Genomic DNA, 19,784 nt, shown 5'->3' on the forward strand with positions numbered 1-19,784 from the left:
GACACTGACTTGTTCTGCGGAAACTTTTATTCAAGTTCCACAGAAGGATGGATAAGCTGATCCAGTTGCCTTAAATAGGCTAAAAATTCATGTGCAGATCTATAAGATGAGGATGATGAAGTAGTACTTGTATGCGAATTTTGTCAATAGGCTTTTCTATTTTTCAATTTGGTACCCCATTTTACCCTATACGACGGGCATAATGGGGCAATTGGTTTCTGTTTTTTCATATAATAAAAAAAACTTTTTTAAATTTAAATTATATTAATAAATAGTTACTACTATAACAATGATATTTGTCTTATTTTAAGACCTTAAAAGTTACAGATTTTTTTTTAATTCCAATTTAAACCTTAGGTACCCCATTTTGCCCGCCTTTCCCCTATATTCACCATTGGCGTGCATGCGGGTCATACTACCCGGTAATGTTACCCGTATGCACGCCAATGTTGAATGTAAAATTTTTAATTGTACGTCAAAAACTGCGCAATAACTACCTCTTAAAATCTACCAAATTTCACTTGCATATCTCAACCGCTTTTAGAGCAATAAATAAATCGTCAGTTTGTAAGAAAAAATTCAACAACCCGTATCTCGGAAACGAAGCATTTGCGGACATATGTTTACGAGTTTACGAAGCAAACGGTCATTATTTTTTCATGTAGAATTACCCCTTAAAGTTTGTCGCACTTATTTAGAAACTCCCCGTATTGATAAAGAACATGCCGAGTTGTTAAAGTATCTAACATTTTTAATCCCACATAAGCGAATGAATCAAAAATCAGAATGTTAAGAAAACCTGAGGCTATAGTTTGGTTATAATTTCAGAATTTTATAAATGCTAGAATATTCTACAGGGTATTCCGAACTTTAAAAAAAAAACACAGTTTGATTCGTACACCCGGTATACAATGACGGTTTAATTGTCTAGCAACAATATTATTATAGCGATATTGTTAAAGAACAAGGCTATAATATATTAAAAAAATCACTTAAATCAGACAACAGGTTTAGGTTTAGGTCATACGAGCCATCAAAAATGACTCATTTTGTGGGGTGCCCGTTTTCCGTGCCGGTGAGTATAAATACGTATTTTCTGAAAAAAATTATATCATAATATACCTATCTAGATTGGTGTAACAGATTTTGAGAAAAACGTCTCCCAGTTTTGAAACATGTGATTTCGAGAAAAACGCTTTTAAAGTATTTTTGCTGTAATTTTATTGAATAAAATGGTCATATTTATTTTTTTCCTCTAATCAGCAAATCCTGGTGCATACTGGGTACCATGACAGTCCACTAAAAGCTGTAAACAGTCAGTCTAAGCTTTTTTCACAATTTTGTCTTCTGTTGATATCTCGCTACTTCTTCTATTAAAGAATGAAACACCTACTTAATTCAGAATTTATTTCTGCAGTTTTTACTGATTACATACATTTATTTAATTGTCTTTTAATATTATGCTTATTTCTAAGTTCCTTCACTTCGACGGAATTTTGAATGAGCACCAGACCCAGGCAGTTTTTTCGTTTTTCAAAACAATAATTTTCGTTAAAAATTTCAATATATCAATGTTTTGGAACCCAACAGTCGAGTTGCAGCTGCACAGGTTAGGCGTCGCGCTCGCTGGTGTATACAACCGAGTTTTAGATCGGGTAATACAGCTGTAACTTGGTCTTTGTTTGGAATTTCTTAAATAAAATTTTAGAACAGTATTTCTATGTTACTAAAGAATGGTTTTACGCAAAAAAAATAAAAATCGATTTTTTTTAATGTAGAAGGTTATAGTCCCCTTAAATCCCATAAAATAAAACAATGTTTTATACAAAAGTCTTTAATAAAAAAAATATTACACCTTTGAACCTACTAATAACCAAAAAATCATTAAGCAACCAAGCACTTTTCATCATATAAATATTTTAAAATATAATCTACGGACAGCACAGTTATTAAGCGATATTTTTTCACTTTGGTTCATGGGTACACCTCTACATATTAACCTTTTTGGCAAACACTGGAAAATTCCAGCTTTATTCGATGACTCCATTATTTATTTCTCTTTATTAATTTAACATATTCTTGTAAGGTTTAAAGTTTAAATTATTTCAAATTAATGGCAGAGAAATCAGGAATTTATACTATACTTATAGCAACGAATATAGACGCATTATAAAGCACATATCCATCTTTTGGGGTCGACCCCAAACGCTCAACTGTCATCAACACGCTTCACTTCACGCGCAACTTTGATACGAGAATTATAAAAAAATATGCATTGAAATCCAGGTCCCGTAATTTTTTGAGCATTATAAAGTGAGTACAACGACATACATAATTTTTTTTGTAATTCCACCTTAAATTTACCATGCACTTCTCGTAGACTTACTGATAAGGTAGAGTTGTTGATGATTTGCTCCGCAACTTATCTTTTGGTATATGCAGTGAGGGAACATTTTACTTAATTATGTTCCTTCAACACCAGGGAGAGCTCATGTGATTCCCCTTCACCACCGCACCGTCTTTAGTCCACAAACTACTACTGCTTCTGAAATATGAAAGAGTGGGACTGGGAATGCTTATCATTAAATTTTTGCATTTTATAAAATTAGAGATCAAATCCTACCTATGCACCATATTTGATTTTGCAGAAAATAATGTTTATTTGTGTACCAAGGGCATTAAGTAGATGTTCATGACTGAGAGCGACTATCTTGCCACGAGGGCCTCTGGCCTGAGTTTTTGTAAGTCGCCCGAGGATATACACATCTATTAATGCCCACGGTGCATACAAACTTTTATGTCATATTAGTTTGTTAAAGTATCCACAATCTAAATATTTGATTGATGGATTCGACTGTTACTTGATGGAAGTTCATTTTATCTCACAATAAAACACTGAAAAAAGTTTGTTTTCTATACTTCCACAAAATTTATTACAACTATGTTATTACTACAGCTGTTTCGGCAAAGTGACTTTCTCAAGTGATATATTTTACAATGTGTTTGCCTTTTTAAGTCTTTTACTGAAGAGGTTGAGGAGTGGGGAGCTGTTTGTCTCGAGTTTGTCATTCAGAATTATATCTGTATTTTTCAATTTATTAATTTCCATTGATTCTAAAAGTGATAGCTTAAGGCCTTTATTTTGAATATGTAGAATTTGAAACTCTTCATTGAAAGAATGATTATGATCTAGAAGGTGAAGTGCGTATGTAGAAGTGTCTGTTTTTCTATTGTTGAAAGCCCTTTTGTGTTCTGCTATCCGTTTGTCAAAAGTTCTGCCAGTTTGACCGATGTAAGTTTTCGGACAGTCACCACAAGTTAGTTTGTACACACCGCTCTGTAGTTGCTTTCTCTTTCGGCTTTTATTGTTTTTAATATGTTTGCTTAAGTTGTTGTTAGTTCTGAAAGCTGGTGTTATTCCTTTCTTTTTTATGTATCTGGCTATTTTTGTTGTTATTTTGCCAGTATATGTGAGAGAGCAGAAGGTACTGGGTTCTTTCTGTGGTGGTGGATACACTAATTTCAAGGCTTTCTTATGGAGTTTTTGGTTTAAAATGTTGTTAACTGTTTGTTCGTTATAGCCATTGTTTACTGCTATTTGTCTAATGATATTTAGTTCTGTCTCGAAGTTATTTTTTGTCATAGGAATTTCTGTCAGTCTATGTATCATGCTATGGTAGGCTGCTAATTTGTGTTGTGTAGGATGGGATGATGGGTGTATAGTTGTGTCAGTATGGGTAGGTTTATGATATAAGGAGAACTTATGTTTGTTGTGTAGTCTGGTAATCGTTACGTCTAGAAAGTTTATGGAATTATTCTGTTCTGTTTCTATTGTGAACTCAATATTACTATGAAGTGAATTAATCTATGATAGAAATTGGTCAAGTTGTCTGTTAGTTCCTGTAAAGCAGACTAGTATGTCATCCACGTATCTCCACCAATATAAGAACTGTTTAAATACGGGGTGTTTAGAAATTGTTGTTTCAAGTTGGTTCATAAATATATCTGATAATAATGGGCTTAATAAATTGAAAAATACAGATATAATTCTGAACGACCAACTCGAGACAAATAGCTCCCCACTCCTCAACCTCTTCAGTTAAAGACTTAAAAAGGCAAACACATTGTAAAATATATCACTTGAGAAAGGCACTTTGCCGAAACAGCTGTAGTAATAACATAGTTGTAATAAATTTTGTGGAAGTATAGAAAACAAACGTTTTTCAGTGTTTTATTGTGAGAGAATCTAAATATTTTTAAAAATTCAATATTTTTAAAAATTTTAAAAGTTGCATCAACTTTTGTTGGTATTTTTTCCTAGACGAATAGACGGAATGTGACTGCATATTGTAGAGTGCCTTTCGTCTTTCGGCATGGTGGATGGAAGAGTATGTCTGTCAGTTCTCTTAAAATTATGTTGAAAAGGCTTCTGGGTTATATAAGCCAATCTATCAATTAGTATGTTTACGACACTACATACAGTTTAATGTTTTTAATAAAATAAAAAAACAAGTCAGCACTTTTAAATCATAAACTATAAAGATTAAAATAAAAAAATGTTGGTTTTATTTCCAGAAAGGTCAAAGGATAGAGATGTACCCCTTTTAAAAATAAAAGTTTCTCCAGATCTACGAAGTTTACACATTGGCACAATTATTTGGTCATTGTGCGTCTTAAATTTCGGACAAGACAATAAAATACAACATATACTCTAAATACATATAGAAACATATAGAAAGACCATTAAGTATTCACTAGAACATAAAACGCAGGAAAATACATGAGCTACGGTCAAGGAGAGGTTAAAAATAAAGTGTTTTGTCGTTTGGATATATTTTCATAAATAATAACTTATACAAAATGCTTAGAGCTATAAACTAGAATTTTTTTAATGATAGCTACCTTGGAAGAAGGCCGTATCTCAAAATGTGGCAATTTACGCAAGAAATACCACAACTCATTCATCAGCAGACGCTATATAAAAAATGAGTAAAATCCTTTATAATAGGTATATTTATTAAAATTCCCTAAAAAGGGCTACATCACAAAAGCAGAACTAGTTTTCGATCTGATTACAGATCATCATCAATGCTGACATGCTAATCCACCAAAATTGAAAATATTTGGGTAAAAACCCTTTGAACTTAAACAGTCATGGAAACATTGACTATAATGATATTTTGAACGGAGTTGCCAACAACCGTTCAAAATGTGAGGAACGAATTCAACTCAAGTGAGTGTCAGAATAAAGTCCCCAAAAGAAGACCCCAGAGAAAAGTCATATCTCTAAATCCAACAAAAATCAATGACTTTCAACAAAACCTAGAAGAAGGTCTTTCTTTAGACCAAGTAGATAGTGACCCTGAGAGCACTTGGATCTATCTCAAAGATAAGCAGGTAATCGAGGCTGCAAAAGACTGTGAGGCAGCGGTTTCCACTGACCGTAAGCCATGGATATCCGATAATACGTGGACTGTGATTCAACGCAGAAAAGAACATAAAACTAGATACGGAACAAACGATGAATACAGAGCGTTATCTAGAGAAATCAGAAAACAGTGCCGCAAAGATAAATCTGATTACATCTCTCAAATATGCAGAGAGATAGAGGAACATGGCTGTCGAAATGAACCGAGGGATTTATTCCAGAAGATCAAACTCCTTACCAGAGAATTTAAACCTCAAACATGGTCTGTAATAGATAAGGAAGGTAATTTAAAGACCGATACTGATGAAATATTGGAGGCATGGCGAAGCTACTGTGGCGAGCTATATAAAAATAACGAGGTATCAGCAGAAAATCAGTGGCCTTCTACCCTAGAGAACCTACTGTCTTACTCGCTGAAGTCAAAGATGCAATTAAATCACTAAAAAGAAATAAATCCCCAGGCATTGATTCAATACCATGTGAAATACTACAGTTACTAGGTGACAAAGGATTACATATCATCCATTCTATCTGTGTCGCTGTTTGGAATTCAGGAAAATGGCCATCTGATTTGTGTAGGTACCTCAATTTATATCCCGCTACACAAAAAAGGAACTACTACCAGATGTGAAAACTACCGCATACTGTCACTAATAACACATGCTAGTAAAATCTTGTTGCATATCATCCAAAACAGATTAAAAACTTATCTACATTACCAAATACCTCAGGAACAAGCGAGGTTTGTAAAGGGTAAAGGTACAAGGGAACAAATCCTGAACCTGAGACAACTCATTGAAAAGTCTAGAGAATTTTAAGTACCTATGATTATATGCTTCGTTGACTACCAAAAGGCATTTGATTGTGTAAGCTGGATAAATCTGTGGTCAATTTTAATAGAAATGGGCGCACCAATGCACCTGGTGACACTTATTAAAAATCTGTACCAGTCTAATATAGCGACAGTACGAATAGATCAGAAGTTCTCATACCAATTCAAGACTGAGAGAGGTGTTAGACAAGGATGCGTGTTGTCACCTGACTTATTTAACATTTATGGTGAACATGCATGAGGATGGTTTTAGTAGAAGGATGGGCCGGTGGAGTAACAGTAGCTGGTACGAAAATCTCCAATTTAAGATTTGCTGATGACACTACACTTATAGCGACAAATGAGCAAGAAATGTTTGATCTTCTGCGAAGAGTTGAGTACGAAAGCAATAAAGTTGGTCTGAAAATCAATAAAGCTAAGACAAAAATAATGGTGGTCGACATTCGACACTATTCAACTGACTACAGGACTACAGGAACATGTTACAGGAATACCAGATAGTAAACACCTTTATCTATCTCGGGTCTAGTATAACTAACGATGGTAACTGTGAAGCAGAAGTTCGGAGACGAATTGGTATGGCAAAAAATGCGATGAGTCGCGTAACTAAAGTTTGGAAAGACAGATCTGTCTCTCAAAATATCAAGATGAGACTGGTGAATGCTCTTGTATTCTCAATATTTCTATTCGGAGCAAAGACTTGGACTCTTCGCGCATACGAGCGCCAAAAAATTGATGCCTTTGAGATGTGGTGCTGGAGAAGAATGCTACGCATACCTTGGACAGCTCATAGGACAAACGTTTCCATTCTAAACCAACTCAATATTAAAAAAAGGCTGTCCACAATATGTCTGCAACGAATTCTGCAATTCTTTGGTCACGTGGTTCGCAGAGGTGACGACAGTTTGGAGAGATTAATTGTTTCTGGAAACGTTCCGGGGAAAAGATCAAGAGGACGATCACCAACTAGATGGTCTGACCAAATAAAGCATTCAGCTGGAAACTCATTCTGCGAAGCTCTTAGAGCAGCTGAAAATAGAGACCAATGGAGAAACATTGTTAGAAATATTGGAAGAAATCACGATCCACAGTAATGGGGAAACGACAAGAGAGAGCGTGTCAGATAGTACCCAGGGCTTAATTCATGTGATATCTAATACATCCATGTTTATTATAATAATTATAGTCAATGTTTAAATGACTGTTTAACGGTTATTACCCAAATATTTTCAATTTTGGTGGCTTAGCATGTCAGCATTGATGATGATCTGTAATCAGATCGAAAACTTAGTTCTGCTTTTGTGATGTAGTCCTTTTTAGGTAATTTTAATAAATATACCTTTTATAAGGGATTTTACTTATTTTGTGTGATACATATATGGTATACAGCCAGCTACAGGAAAACCTTTTTCCTTGTGGATTTCAGACGCCATATGATTTAAAAAATTTCTGGCTAGGATGTGGCTTAAATCATGAACATGAATCATATGGAAGTAATAAATGTTGAAGTTACTATGTGGCTATCTTCGTCTTCCCAAATACACATTTTCTTGAGATAAGGCTTTTTCCAGAGACTGCAATAATACTTAAAGAAAATACAACCAAAACCTCACGTTTTCGGTTTTTAAAACCTGGAAAATGCAGCTCACGAATAAAAAATCAGTCATTTTTGTTCATTAAGCAATAAGTGTTATTTTGTTTCTAATCTGTTAATAAAACAATATATCAGTGAAGAGGTGCAGAAAATATAATTTATTAAATGTGATTAATTTGTTAATAATACGAATAATTTGTAAACTTTTGATAGTTTACAAAGACGAAAAAGAACGGACCAATTTGTGGATTGACATTCAAAATATTGTTCTGAAGCTATTTATTTGTGTAACAATTTAAGTTAAAAAATGATTTTATTGACGTTTTGACTTCCACTTCGGAGTGGCTTATCTAAATACAAAATAATAATGAACATTATTATTTTGTAATAACGACCTCCCAAGTGGAAGCCGAAAAGTCAATAAAATCATTTTTTTAACTTAAATTGCGGCCTATTTTCCTATTAGAATAGTAAATGGCATTCAAAAGATGGTATTTCGTATCAGAATCAATCAAATCGTTTCATCATAATGCTTTTATTCCTGATTAAGCTAAAAAAGCTAGTTCCACAGCGTTCAATGACCTAAGCCAAACAAAGAGACCTCTAAACCACTCAAGTGAAAATGACATTTATTTTTGTTACTGGATTGGCCACCCAGAGATTACACCTGAAAACATTGTGGGCTTTCTGAAGTCCTGTCATTTGGTATTTGACCGACCTAGGTTTATATGTTCAGAAATATGCCCTGACGAGGTTACTGTTAACCAATTTCTGAATCTCCAGAAGGAGGGGGGGATATGCCCTTAAAACCCCACATACTGTTCAAACGTCAACCAAAGGATTCTACATGCAAATGTGCAATCATTACGGAATAAAGTAGTAAATGAAGTCTTATTGCATACTGTAACGAGCCGGTTCTGTGCTTCTCCGGCCGAGCTGTTATTTAAGAATCGAATGAATCGCAGAAACTGCGCGGGAGAAGAAGAGAGAGAAGATGCTGACACACGAATCGGGTTGGTGGGAAAATACTCTGAACTATTGTTACATTTCTTTATTATTTTATTATTGTAGTAACTATAGCGTTTGTTCATGTTTTGTTAATCACGGAATATATTATGTGGTGTGAACCGAAAGTTAGTGCATTTTACCCATAGTCCTTTTCCCCCCGCGATTCGTTATTGCTCAATATCGCCCCATGGTGACCATAATCTATCACGCGAACCCGTACTCTGTTACAAACTGGCGCCCCACGGTGGGCACCAGTATAAGGAGTTGTTAGGGATTTTGGGGTGTGTGAGTCAGGATATATATGGGTTTTGCTCGTACTTGAATTTCAACTGTAAATAATGGAAAGCACCTCACACATCAGGGATGAATAATAATAGGCACAAACTTTACTGTGAGCGGTATAATTACCGAAAGAAACAGAAACAAACTACATTATCAGAAACTAGATTACTAATAGTTCCAGTTCACACTACAAGCAGTGATGAGCCATTGAACTATTAGTAATCTAGTTTCTGATAATGTAGTTTGTTTCTGCTTCTTTCGGTAATTGTACCGCTCACAGTAAAGTTTGTGCCTGTTATTATTCATCCCCAATGTGTGAGGTGCTTTCCATTATTTACAGTTGAAATTCAAGTAAGAGCAAAATCCCATATATATCCTGACTCCCACACTCCAAAATCCCTAACAACTCCTTATAATACAAGAAAATTGATGTTTTTTGTATAACGGAACATTGGTTGAAGGAAGAGGAGATTGAAGCAGTCCATTTACAGGGATTTAAACTGGTATCTTTTTCAGCTAGATTGGATTCAGTTTACAGTTCAAAGAATACGTTTTTACATCGGTCCTTAAACAGCAATAATTTGTCCAATGTTTAAGAAACGGGAATCAAATCTTTCAGAAAATTATCGGCCAGTCTCACTGCTACCAATTATTTCGAAATTATGGAAAAGTCCATGGCATTACAAATAGTAGATGTTTTTGAGGTCAACGGTATGTTTTTTGAACACCAATTTAAATAATTAGAACAAAAAGAGCTCCAAATCAAAGAGATCTTAGTATGATATGAAAAATTTGTAATTTCATTGCTTGTAGTCTTAAACATGATAAATACTGTGAACTTAATCGAATGTCTGTTTATCTCAACAAAAAACTACGAATTGTATACATTAGATGCACTAATTGATTTTTAATTGAGAAAATCGGCTAACGTAAACAAAATTCTTTATACCATAGATTTTTGACAAATCCACAAATTGTCCAGTCTTTAGTGTGAGAATAATCAGTTACGCAAATAAAAAAACTATAACAAAACATTTTTTAACTCAGTCACTAGACTTCTACGAAATAAATTAAAAACTAACATTGCTCGACTTAATCATTTTTGGATAAAACAAGGACGTATCTTAGGCCGATAAGAGTTGCCTGATTTCTGTGTTCTCAGTTGATTCCAGATAGGTCTTACCGTCAGGAGCGACTCCATCTTTTTTGGCTCCTTTGTCTAACAACAATTTGACGCAGTCCTTGTGGCCTTCCCATATTGCTGCCAAAATGGCTGTGATGCCAAATTTGTCTTTCGTCTGAAAAGGTAAAGCATTAAAAATAAAGAAAATACAGAAAAGTAATGGATTGTGGAAGATATGTATCAATGCCAAATAGTAGTTACATAAGAATGTATCAGGAAGTAACAACTAGTGTTAATAGTAGTGGGGAGACTGATAAATTTCGTGTAAAAGTAAGAGTGCATCGAGATTTAGTCCTTGTTTATTTTCATTAGTGTTGGATCAAATAATAGGAAACTACTGGGTAACATTCCCTGATGCTTAAGGTACTAGTACACTTTAGAAGACCAAAAATAAGCATTTTTTCAAGATTTTTTTCTCAGTACCTTTATTAAAAATTAATATAAAACTTTTTAGGTATTAATATCTAACTCTTAGAGAATACAAAAAATATATCTTTTTTCATTTATGCACGTACACTAATATTGTAGAGGGCGCCAAAGTCGACGCCTAGAAAAAAAAAGTAGTTCCGATGGCGGACAGTTAACCTCAAAATTGGGATATCTGAAACAAAAAAATTGTACGGCATTTGAAAAAGGAAGGTTTCTTACGTGACAATTTATCACCATTAGTAAAAAATTCTGCAAAAAAAACGATTTTACGGAAATTTGAAAAATTGTTGTGAAAAAATCCGTTTTTCTTCAGTTTTCCTAGTTAAAAAATATTTATTTTTTATTTTTTGGTCAAACTGTGGTAAATTGTCACGTAAGAAACCTTCCTCTTTCAAATACAGTACGATTTTTTTGTTTCAGATATCCCAACCCTGAGATTAACTGTCCGCCATCATTTTTCGAGGCCTCGACTTTTGCGCCCTCTACAATATTAGTGTACGTGCATCACTGAAAAAAGATATATTTTTTGTACTCTCTAAGAGTTAGATATTAATATGTAAAAAGCTTTATGTTCATTTTTATTAAAGGTTCTGACAAAAAAAATTCTTGAAAAAAATGATTATTTTTGGTCTTCTAAAGTGTACTAGTACCTTTGTATTTATAATGAGCATGTAGTGATGATACTAAGAAATACTGTACGGGGTTAACAAAGACTGGAATAGTGAAAACAATATCTTGAAGAAAAAGATTTAAATGTACAGTAGACTCGCAATTATCCGAGGTAACTAGGACCGTGACTACCTCGAATACGGAAACTCATTTTTTTTTATAATAGCTTTGGCTTAGCCAATTAGCCAGACTATTTGTTTTTTGTATTGTATTACAATAACAATTAATTTAATCATCTAAGCCTACTTACAATCTAAATTTACAGTGTGTTATAATATTAATGGATACATTTTTCAATTTTATGTGATATGTTTACAATTGTTTTTAATTTTATTACCTAAGCCTATTTAAAATTTAAATTTACAGGACGTTACATATTTGTAGACATTTTAACGTTTGCTTATTATTTGAAAAATAATTTCATCTAAATTAATAGGTAAAGGGCAACTAGATCAACTAACTCTTCATACATTATTTTAATATTTTGTCTGTACCATCCACACTCCAATATGAGGTGCTGTAGATCTCCAATTCCACCACAGGCGCAATATGGATTATCACTGATACCTATGCCGTGTTTGTATGCTGGGGTTAGTGCGTGATTTGATCTTATTCTATTTAATGTTTTTATAAATAACCTATTGGACTCATTTTTAAAAACTCAGTTAACACTGATATTGATTATATTGATAAAAAAACACGTAAATAACCATAACTATGGATAGTTTAATGACAAAGCTAATACAGTGTACTGTCTATTGATTTTTGCGTAAGCTTCATTCCTCTTTTTGAGGCGGCGATGTTGCGCCAAGGTTGAAAGTTGTAACTCACCAGTTATGACTTTTGCCTCGGTTAACCGAGGGGCAATGCAAAGAGAAATATATGGAGGTGTGAAAATAGAAGGTCAGTGGAGAAGAAGAACCAATAAAGAATTGGAAGAACTATATCAAGAGCCAACGATTACGACGACGATCAAAGCACAGAGAATACGATACTTGGGGCACATAGAGAGAATGGGAAGTAAACGAATGCCAAAAATGGTACTCTCACGAAGACCAATACAAAAGAGGAGGAAAGGCAGGCCAAGGAAAAGATGGAAGGACAGTGTATATGAAGACTTAAAGAAAAGTAACATTGAGAGCTGGAAAGAACTAGCATTGGACAGAAGGAGATGGAGAGAGGTGGTGAAGGAGTGTATAAAAAGACTGAAGTGTATTTAAATAAAATTTACAAGTTTTATAAGTTATGTAAGTTATACTAAGTTATTTATTATATTATTTATGTAATCAGAAATGTAAACATTTTAGCCCTAGGCCTACAAGGCCTGTTGCGTTTAATAAATAAATATAACCGAGGGGCTCGGATAACCTAGACTCAGATAATCGTGAGTCTACTGTAGTAGGAAAAACCAGAATATCTAGAATGTTCACTTAAAGGTGGGGTTACTGCTACAAATAAGTTAACTTTGGATGGTAAAACGAATTGTGAAAAGTAATAGGTTGAAATACCTAGGATTGGTATTACAGGGTAATGAGGAAATATATTTGAAAAGATGCAGGAAGGATAAGAAGGGAAGGATGGTGTGTTGTGTGACAGAAAGATTCCCACAAAACTGAAAGGAACATTTAATAAAGCTGCCATAAGACCAGCCTTGATATACAGAACTGAATGTTTGGCTGTTAAAAAGAAGAGGACCCCTTTGAACTTCATTATTGAGAGGTACAACTGTTGTAATTGAGGGGATTAGATGCTAAGGGGTACAAGTGACAAAATATTGTAAACTGAGTTAAGTGCACAAAATAATACTAGACAGTATTAAAAATGTGGTGGGAAAGAGATACAAGTGAATTAAACTACTGGTGGCGACATATCGCAGGTTCGAGTTTGACTACTTACGAAATATTTAAAAGCAGTTTGCGGCAAACAGGTATAACTTCAAATGTATCCCTTTGCCTTTAAGGTGTTGGATATTATTTTTGGTGATTTGTTTAGTATCTTTGCAAATAAAGCACTTAAAAAAGTATTCAAAATAAGTGAAATAATAACACAAAATGTAGTAAGCTAAATAAAAATGTTTAATTCTTGTGTAATTTTTCTTTTATTTTAGGTTAAGAATTTAAGAAATTCGTAAGGTACTTAAGTGGCAAAGAGAATCAAGTGCAAAATTTGAAGCAGACTGGTAAAAGTGCGAACGTTTTTTTCCAAATTTCAAATATTTTGAATGAAAATAAATACTAACATTACAAAAGCTTTTACAATTAAATAAATAAAAGGTATAAAATTAATTCAAAATAAGTTCTTAAGTGATCAATTTGCTGTAGAATTTACTAAGTATGTAAATTTAACTTTGATTTCGTTTTTCTCAATTGAATCATTTTATCACTTGTACCCCTTAGCATATGTTCCCCTCAATTGTAATTCTAACTTATCTCCTGATAAAATTCAAAAGCATATTATATCAATAAATTACCTATAAATAATAATAGTACTCCCGATTGTAATTGGATTCTGCCGAATTATTACCATTCTTGTTTATTCTTTGCAATTGCTTACCTAGAGATACCTCAGGTCATCATTAACTTCATGACTCCATATGGTCCTAGACCTTTCTTTTCTCTTTTTATCACCTATACACTTAATATATTTTAGCACTTAACAATATTTTTGGCATTATAACTTAAGTCATTCTTTGGACATGTCCTAACCATCTAAGTCTTTGTGTTCTTACTACTGCAATTAGGCTCTTTATAATACTTCTTCTAACTGTGTTCATGGGGTTCCATGAACATCCTATCCTATACTAAAAGTATCTTTCTTTTCCATACTTGTAACATTAACATTGATGGCTCAGTTTTATCATAGTGCAGGTTTTTGAGGTATACGTAACTATTCCTGGCATTCTGCTTTATCTCCTTTTTCATAAAAAGGATATAGTACTGCCTGCTCCCACTTCATTGGTAGTTCTTCCTTTTCCCATGTTTTTAATAGTTGTTTTTTAACAGTGTGTATTTTGCATTTATTATATTTTAACATCCATTTCAGCAAAACTCACTAAGACCAATTCTGTTAAAATTGAGTTAAGTGTCCTGATCGATTCACAATATCAATTTTCATAGTCTGGCAGAAATAACGAAGTCCTAGAAAGTATGTAGAGATGGTTGCCTAAGTCACTGAATATGCATGTCCAAAATTACCATTTTGTTGTCAGGCAGAAGTCACTAAATGTTCCTTTTCTAAGATTTTATATTTTGGACTTAATGACTTTTGCCGAAGATTTGTAGTTTTTTAGATTTTTAATAATGATTTCATCTTCATTTAGGGACGGTGCTAGATCTTCCATATTGTAGCTTTGCATATTCATTGTTAAGTCTATGTATTCTTCATTATTGTGACCTATGTCTTCTTCATTTCTATTATCTGTACTTTCTTCATTGTGAAGTGTTATGTTTTTATAATAATGCAATGTATTATAAATTGTTAGAAATTAGAAGAATTCCGTAAGTAGCGAAACTAATGCACATATCGCACCCTCAGTGCAAAACCCTCAGTCAAAATAAGTAAGTTTCGAGATAACAGCAATTTTGTTTATTTTCATGCTATTATTGGTGTGCTAATATCGGTGTGATAGTTATATTTGGCCGGTTGAGCATTTGAAAGTTAATAAAGTTTTACACGGGATAGATATGCATGTTTACAAGCAAATGCCATGATTACTTCATTTTCATAAAATTTTTGACTTACAAGAGTTTTGCACTGAGGGTGCGATATTTCCAATGGGAATCATACATACTATGCTAATAAAAGATTGATGACATTGAAATTATTACACAAAACAACTGAAATGATTATCTACAGAACATTGATGAGATCTGTAGTTAAGTATGGTTGTGAAACCTGGGTAATGACAAAAAAAGATGAAGCTCAAGCTCAGGATATTCGAGAGAAAAATACTGAGCAAAGTATATGGCCAGGTGCAAGAGGAAGACCCCACACGGAGAAATGACGATGTTAATGAATTGAATGAAGGTGATATATGTTCATTAAAAAATGTAATGTATTTTTATAGAATTGGGCTTGCCCGTAAAATAAATAAATAAATGATGATGAATAAATAAAAATAAAATATGATGCCAAAAGAAGAAGAAGATTATAAATAGTGCCATATTGTGTAACATCCAACGCCTGTGTACTGTTTAAAGCAGCGTTTCCCAAATGGTGGGTCGCGACCCGGTACTGGTCCACGAAAGAAAAATGCTGGGTCGCGTTGTCTCGCCGTCTCACATCTTGCATTTTAAGGCCGCGCTCTGACTGACGCCACCGCTATCTTTGTGATATTTTTGACTTCTTGAACAATGTAAATATGACTTTACAAGGTAGCAATGTAAATGCATTTAGAGTACAAGAGAAGGGGGAAACTGCAACAACAAAACTTAATTTGAGGACACGTCGCACGCAAGCAGGAAATTACAAAGCTTTTAAAAAGCTATCAGAACTACAAAAAGAGTATAACGTGAATTTATTGTAGGATGAGATTTCAGTAGCTTTCCAGGAACACCTGTTCTGGAGGCAAATCTGAAGGAATATTCCCCCATCCACAGCAACAAAGTATGGATAAGGAATCCATTTACAATGGAAAGAGAATCCGAGACATTCCTTCCTGATTTAGATGATTACCACTGATAAATTATTGACTGCCTTGCCGCCAGGAGTACCCAGTTTTAGCAAGAAGTGATAAAATTTCTAATTTCTTTTGTTACGACCTATAGGTAAGACTGGTTTTCCTTAAAAATAAATACATATAGAAATAGTTTGGAAGGACCTGAGGATAATATTAATATTTTTCCTCCAAACGTGAATTTTTTAGTTAACCAGAAACAACTGCATACTTCTCATTAATAAATTATTTGATTTTTATTTTGTTTTATTACATTTTTGTTTGAGCTAATGATTCTTTATTAAAATATATAAAACTATAATAAATATTTAAATATATGTTTTCTTGTACACGCATACCAGGGTATACAAAAAAAATTGTGGGTCACGAAGGATAAGCACAAAAATAACCGGGCCACAGAAAAATAAGTTTGGGAAACGCTGGTTTAAAGCACCAAATTTACCTATCCAGGAAGTACTAAGTTTTCCGTATAGATTGACTTAAACCTTTAACTTCTGATAACAATATAATCTATGAATATTAAAGACGGGTCTATTACTCTAAGGAAAGGAAGAGGAAATACTGATAATTAAAACCCTGATAAATCCTTACTGGGTAAATGTTTACATTAGTAAGGCTACTTGGATTAATCTGAAATTTGAGTATATTTTTGACTACAGTATATTTTTGACTACTTTTTATTCACTTTACCTTCTATACATTTTTTCGCGCTGAGCTATAGTTTTTCTGTATTTTTCATTCAAAAAACTAATATTTTGACGTCAATTTCAAATCACCTCCGCCATTTTAATTGCTGTCAAGGAAGTGCGTATGCGTACTGCATACCTTTTAAAGCACTGTTGCCACATCTTTCAAAATTATTGTTTATGGCAAAATTACTAGTTCCAGTACTAGAGACTTTAGCAAACGTAAAATAAAGGATCTTTTATTCGGCGGGCGTAATTTCGGCCGGTAATCCCTTGGCCTACCTGCATAAATGCATTACACTCCTGGGGTACTCTACACTCTAATACCCGAAAGTTAGGTTTTGACGAAGAGTTAGGTCTTCCTCCTTTGAAAATTGTACTGTGTAATATATAATATAATATATTGATTTTTTAAAATTAGCAAAATATATGTGCAAATTATCATAAGACTTATAGCTTATTACAAGTATCCTGTAATAAAAGATCCTTTATTTTACGTTTGCTATAAGTCTCTAGTACTGGATGGAACTAGTAATTTCGCCATAAACAATAATTTTGAAAGATGTGGCAACAGTGCTTTAAAAAGTATGCAGTAGCATAGCCACCTTTACTTTACAAGCCATGAAGTTGAAACTTGGCAACATCTAAGCGTAGACCGGTTAATTCTGACAGTTCTCATTTATTTTTAAATGTTTTTAAATAATATTCACTGTATTTACAGAAAAACTCAAACATTTTACAATATTTCGTACTCCAAATTATAAAGAATATTAAAAGGTATGTATTAAGATGATTTTAGTTCAATATAATATATTTTTATATAATATATTTTATAGTATAATATATTTTTATATAAACTTACGTGCATATAGAAATGCGTCCACTTAAAATTTTTGTCATTTTTGATGTCTTATATTTACTAAACCTGTTGGCCGATTCAAGTGATTTTTTTAATATGTTATAGCCTGAAATTGGGACTATAACTAGTCCCAATCTTGAAAAATTATTTTTGCAGCACAATTGTCACCTGAAGCTGTTCATGTTTGGTAATGAAAAGTTTACAACATGAAGGCTTTCATTTAAATTTTGAATTTGAGTGTGAATGTGGGGAAAATGCCTTCAAAGTTTATTCTGCTATTATAAAAATTATGTGTAATATTGTTTTAAATAATTATACAAAAAACAAAAATAGCATCCATCAAAGTGATGAATTTTCAAAAAAGTATAAAAAGAAAAGTAATGCTAAGGGGAATAACAAAAAAAGAAAGTTATCGACTCTAAACTCCAACACTTCACATCAAACCATGTGAGAAATTGTTGTTATAGTTTTTTCTAGCGATATTTGTATATAATTTAAAATAAGATATTATTTATTTAAAATAAAGTATTTTACACATATTCTTGTTATTGGTTTTTTTTGTATAATAATAATAATATATTAAAACCCAACTATAGACTCTGGTTTTCTTAATAACATTCTGTTTTGTTTTGATTAATTCGCTTATGTTGGATAATAAAAAAAGTTAGCTACTTTAACAACTAGATTTTTGTTCTTTATCAATTCAGGGTGTTTCTAAATAAGTGCGAAAAACTTTACAGGGAAAGGAACAAAATGCAAAATTTTGACGCCTGTCAAAATTTTCAGTGTATTTTAAATGCAATATCATTTTGTTCGAATCCTGAGAAAACTAATAAGTCTTTTTGAAAAATTTAAACGCTGAATGAAAGATTACTTTATTACCGAGGGCCGAAAGTCCCTTAGAATGAATAAAAAGTTGTTTTTGAATGACATATTTGAAACTAAAAATCACACTAAATTTTCTTAATTTTTCGCCCCTGTAACTTATTAAAATAAACATAGAAGTTTTCAGGGACTTTCGGCCCTCGGTCCTAACGTAATCTTTCATTCTGCGTTTAAATTTTTGAAAAATACTCATTAGTTTTCTTAGGATTCGAAAAAAATTAATCCCATGTATATTCTTGTTATTGGTTTTTTTTTTTGTATAATAAACGTTACTTACAAGGAAGTACTTTTAATTTTATTTTGTACAAACTTCTAATTAATAATATTTTCTTGTTCGACTCAAAAAATACTATAAATTTTACCAGAATTTCTACTTTAAAATTGTGTTTTCAAAAGCGGTAGTCCGAAAGTCGGACTACGCACGTCATCAATTGCGATGTTGCCTTTTTCTCTTCATGGCTTGTTAAGTAAAGGTGGCTATGGCAGTAGGCATACATACTTCCTTGACAGCAATTAAAATGGCGGAGGCGATTTGAAATTGACCTCAAAATATTAGTTTTTTGAATAAAAAATACAGAAAAACTATAGCTCAGCGCGAAAAAATGTATAGAAGGTAAAGTGAATAAAAAGTAGTCAAAAATATACTGTGCAAATTTCAGATTAATCCAAGTAGCCTTACTAATGTAAACATTTACCCCTTACTGTAAGTACCTAAGTAGTATGATAAAGTAAATTAATTAATTTATGATAGAGTTCATTCATCAAAGATCCTTGATAAGTGGCATAGAATACTACCTGCAGATAAATAATTGCTGTTCATAGTAATTAATTCATGATTTTTTGTAAATATGTATATAAACTACATTGTACATTGCTACATAGACTTTTGGTTGTAGATATTCTTACATTTACGTCTGCCCCTGCGGATATAAGGTATTCTATTACATCTGCTTGACCATAATCTGCAGCATACAAAATAAGAGGACGTCCCTGCACTTCTTCATTTACATTTACAGCCTACAATACAAGATGTAATTACAGTTATACAAGAACATTCGAAATAATTCCAACACACCTTTTTCTCGATAATGTCCTTCACTTGTTCCAAATCTCCGTTTTTTATGGCCCATACAAAGTCACTACTCATTTTGATTGATTCAGTAAAATCTCTTTTCTGTGAAAATTACTCCTTTTTTTACAAATTGATGACAGATCGACGACCGTATATCATTTGACATTGACATTAGTGACATG

General features: G+C 32.9%; 1 protein-coding gene across 1 annotated transcript; it reads right to left on the reverse strand.

Annotated features, from left to right (window-relative positions):
* Positions 1 to 1,818: 1,818 nt before the first annotated feature.
* LOC114328294 (myotrophin) lies at positions 1,819 to 19,781 on the reverse strand. The gene is made up of 3 exons (XM_028277116.2): positions 19,606 to 19,781; positions 19,437 to 19,547; positions 1,819 to 10,442 (listed from the first exon to the last, which is right to left on the reverse strand). The coding sequence occupies exons 1-3, from the start codon at positions 19,675 to 19,677 to the stop codon at positions 10,269 to 10,271; spliced, it is 357 nt and encodes a 118-aa protein (XP_028132917.1). The 5' UTR covers positions 19,678 to 19,781; the 3' UTR covers positions 1,819 to 10,268.
* Between the last annotated feature and the right edge of the window lie 3 nt (positions 19,782 to 19,784).

The sequence above is a fragment of the Diabrotica virgifera genome, chromosome 3 (genome assembly GCF_917563875.1).
Source record: "Diabrotica virgifera virgifera chromosome 3, PGI_DIABVI_V3a".
Taxonomy (NCBI): domain Eukaryota; kingdom Metazoa; phylum Arthropoda; class Insecta; order Coleoptera; family Chrysomelidae; genus Diabrotica; species Diabrotica virgifera.

Excerpts from the sequence above, each read along its gene's own strand:
- LOC114328294 (XM_028277116.2), bottom strand. The coding sequence starts at position 19,677 with ATGAGTAGTGACTTTGTATGGGCCATAAAAAACGGAGATTTGGAACAA. Across the intron at positions 19,548-19,605 it reads AGGACATTATCGAGAAAAAG|GCTGTAAATGTAAATGAAGA; the intron begins GTGTGTTGGAAT and ends CTTGTATTGTAG. Across the intron at positions 10,443-19,436 it reads CCGCAGGGGCAGACGTAAAT|ACGAAAGACAAATTTGGCAT; the intron begins GTAAGAATATCT and ends TTACCTTTTCAG.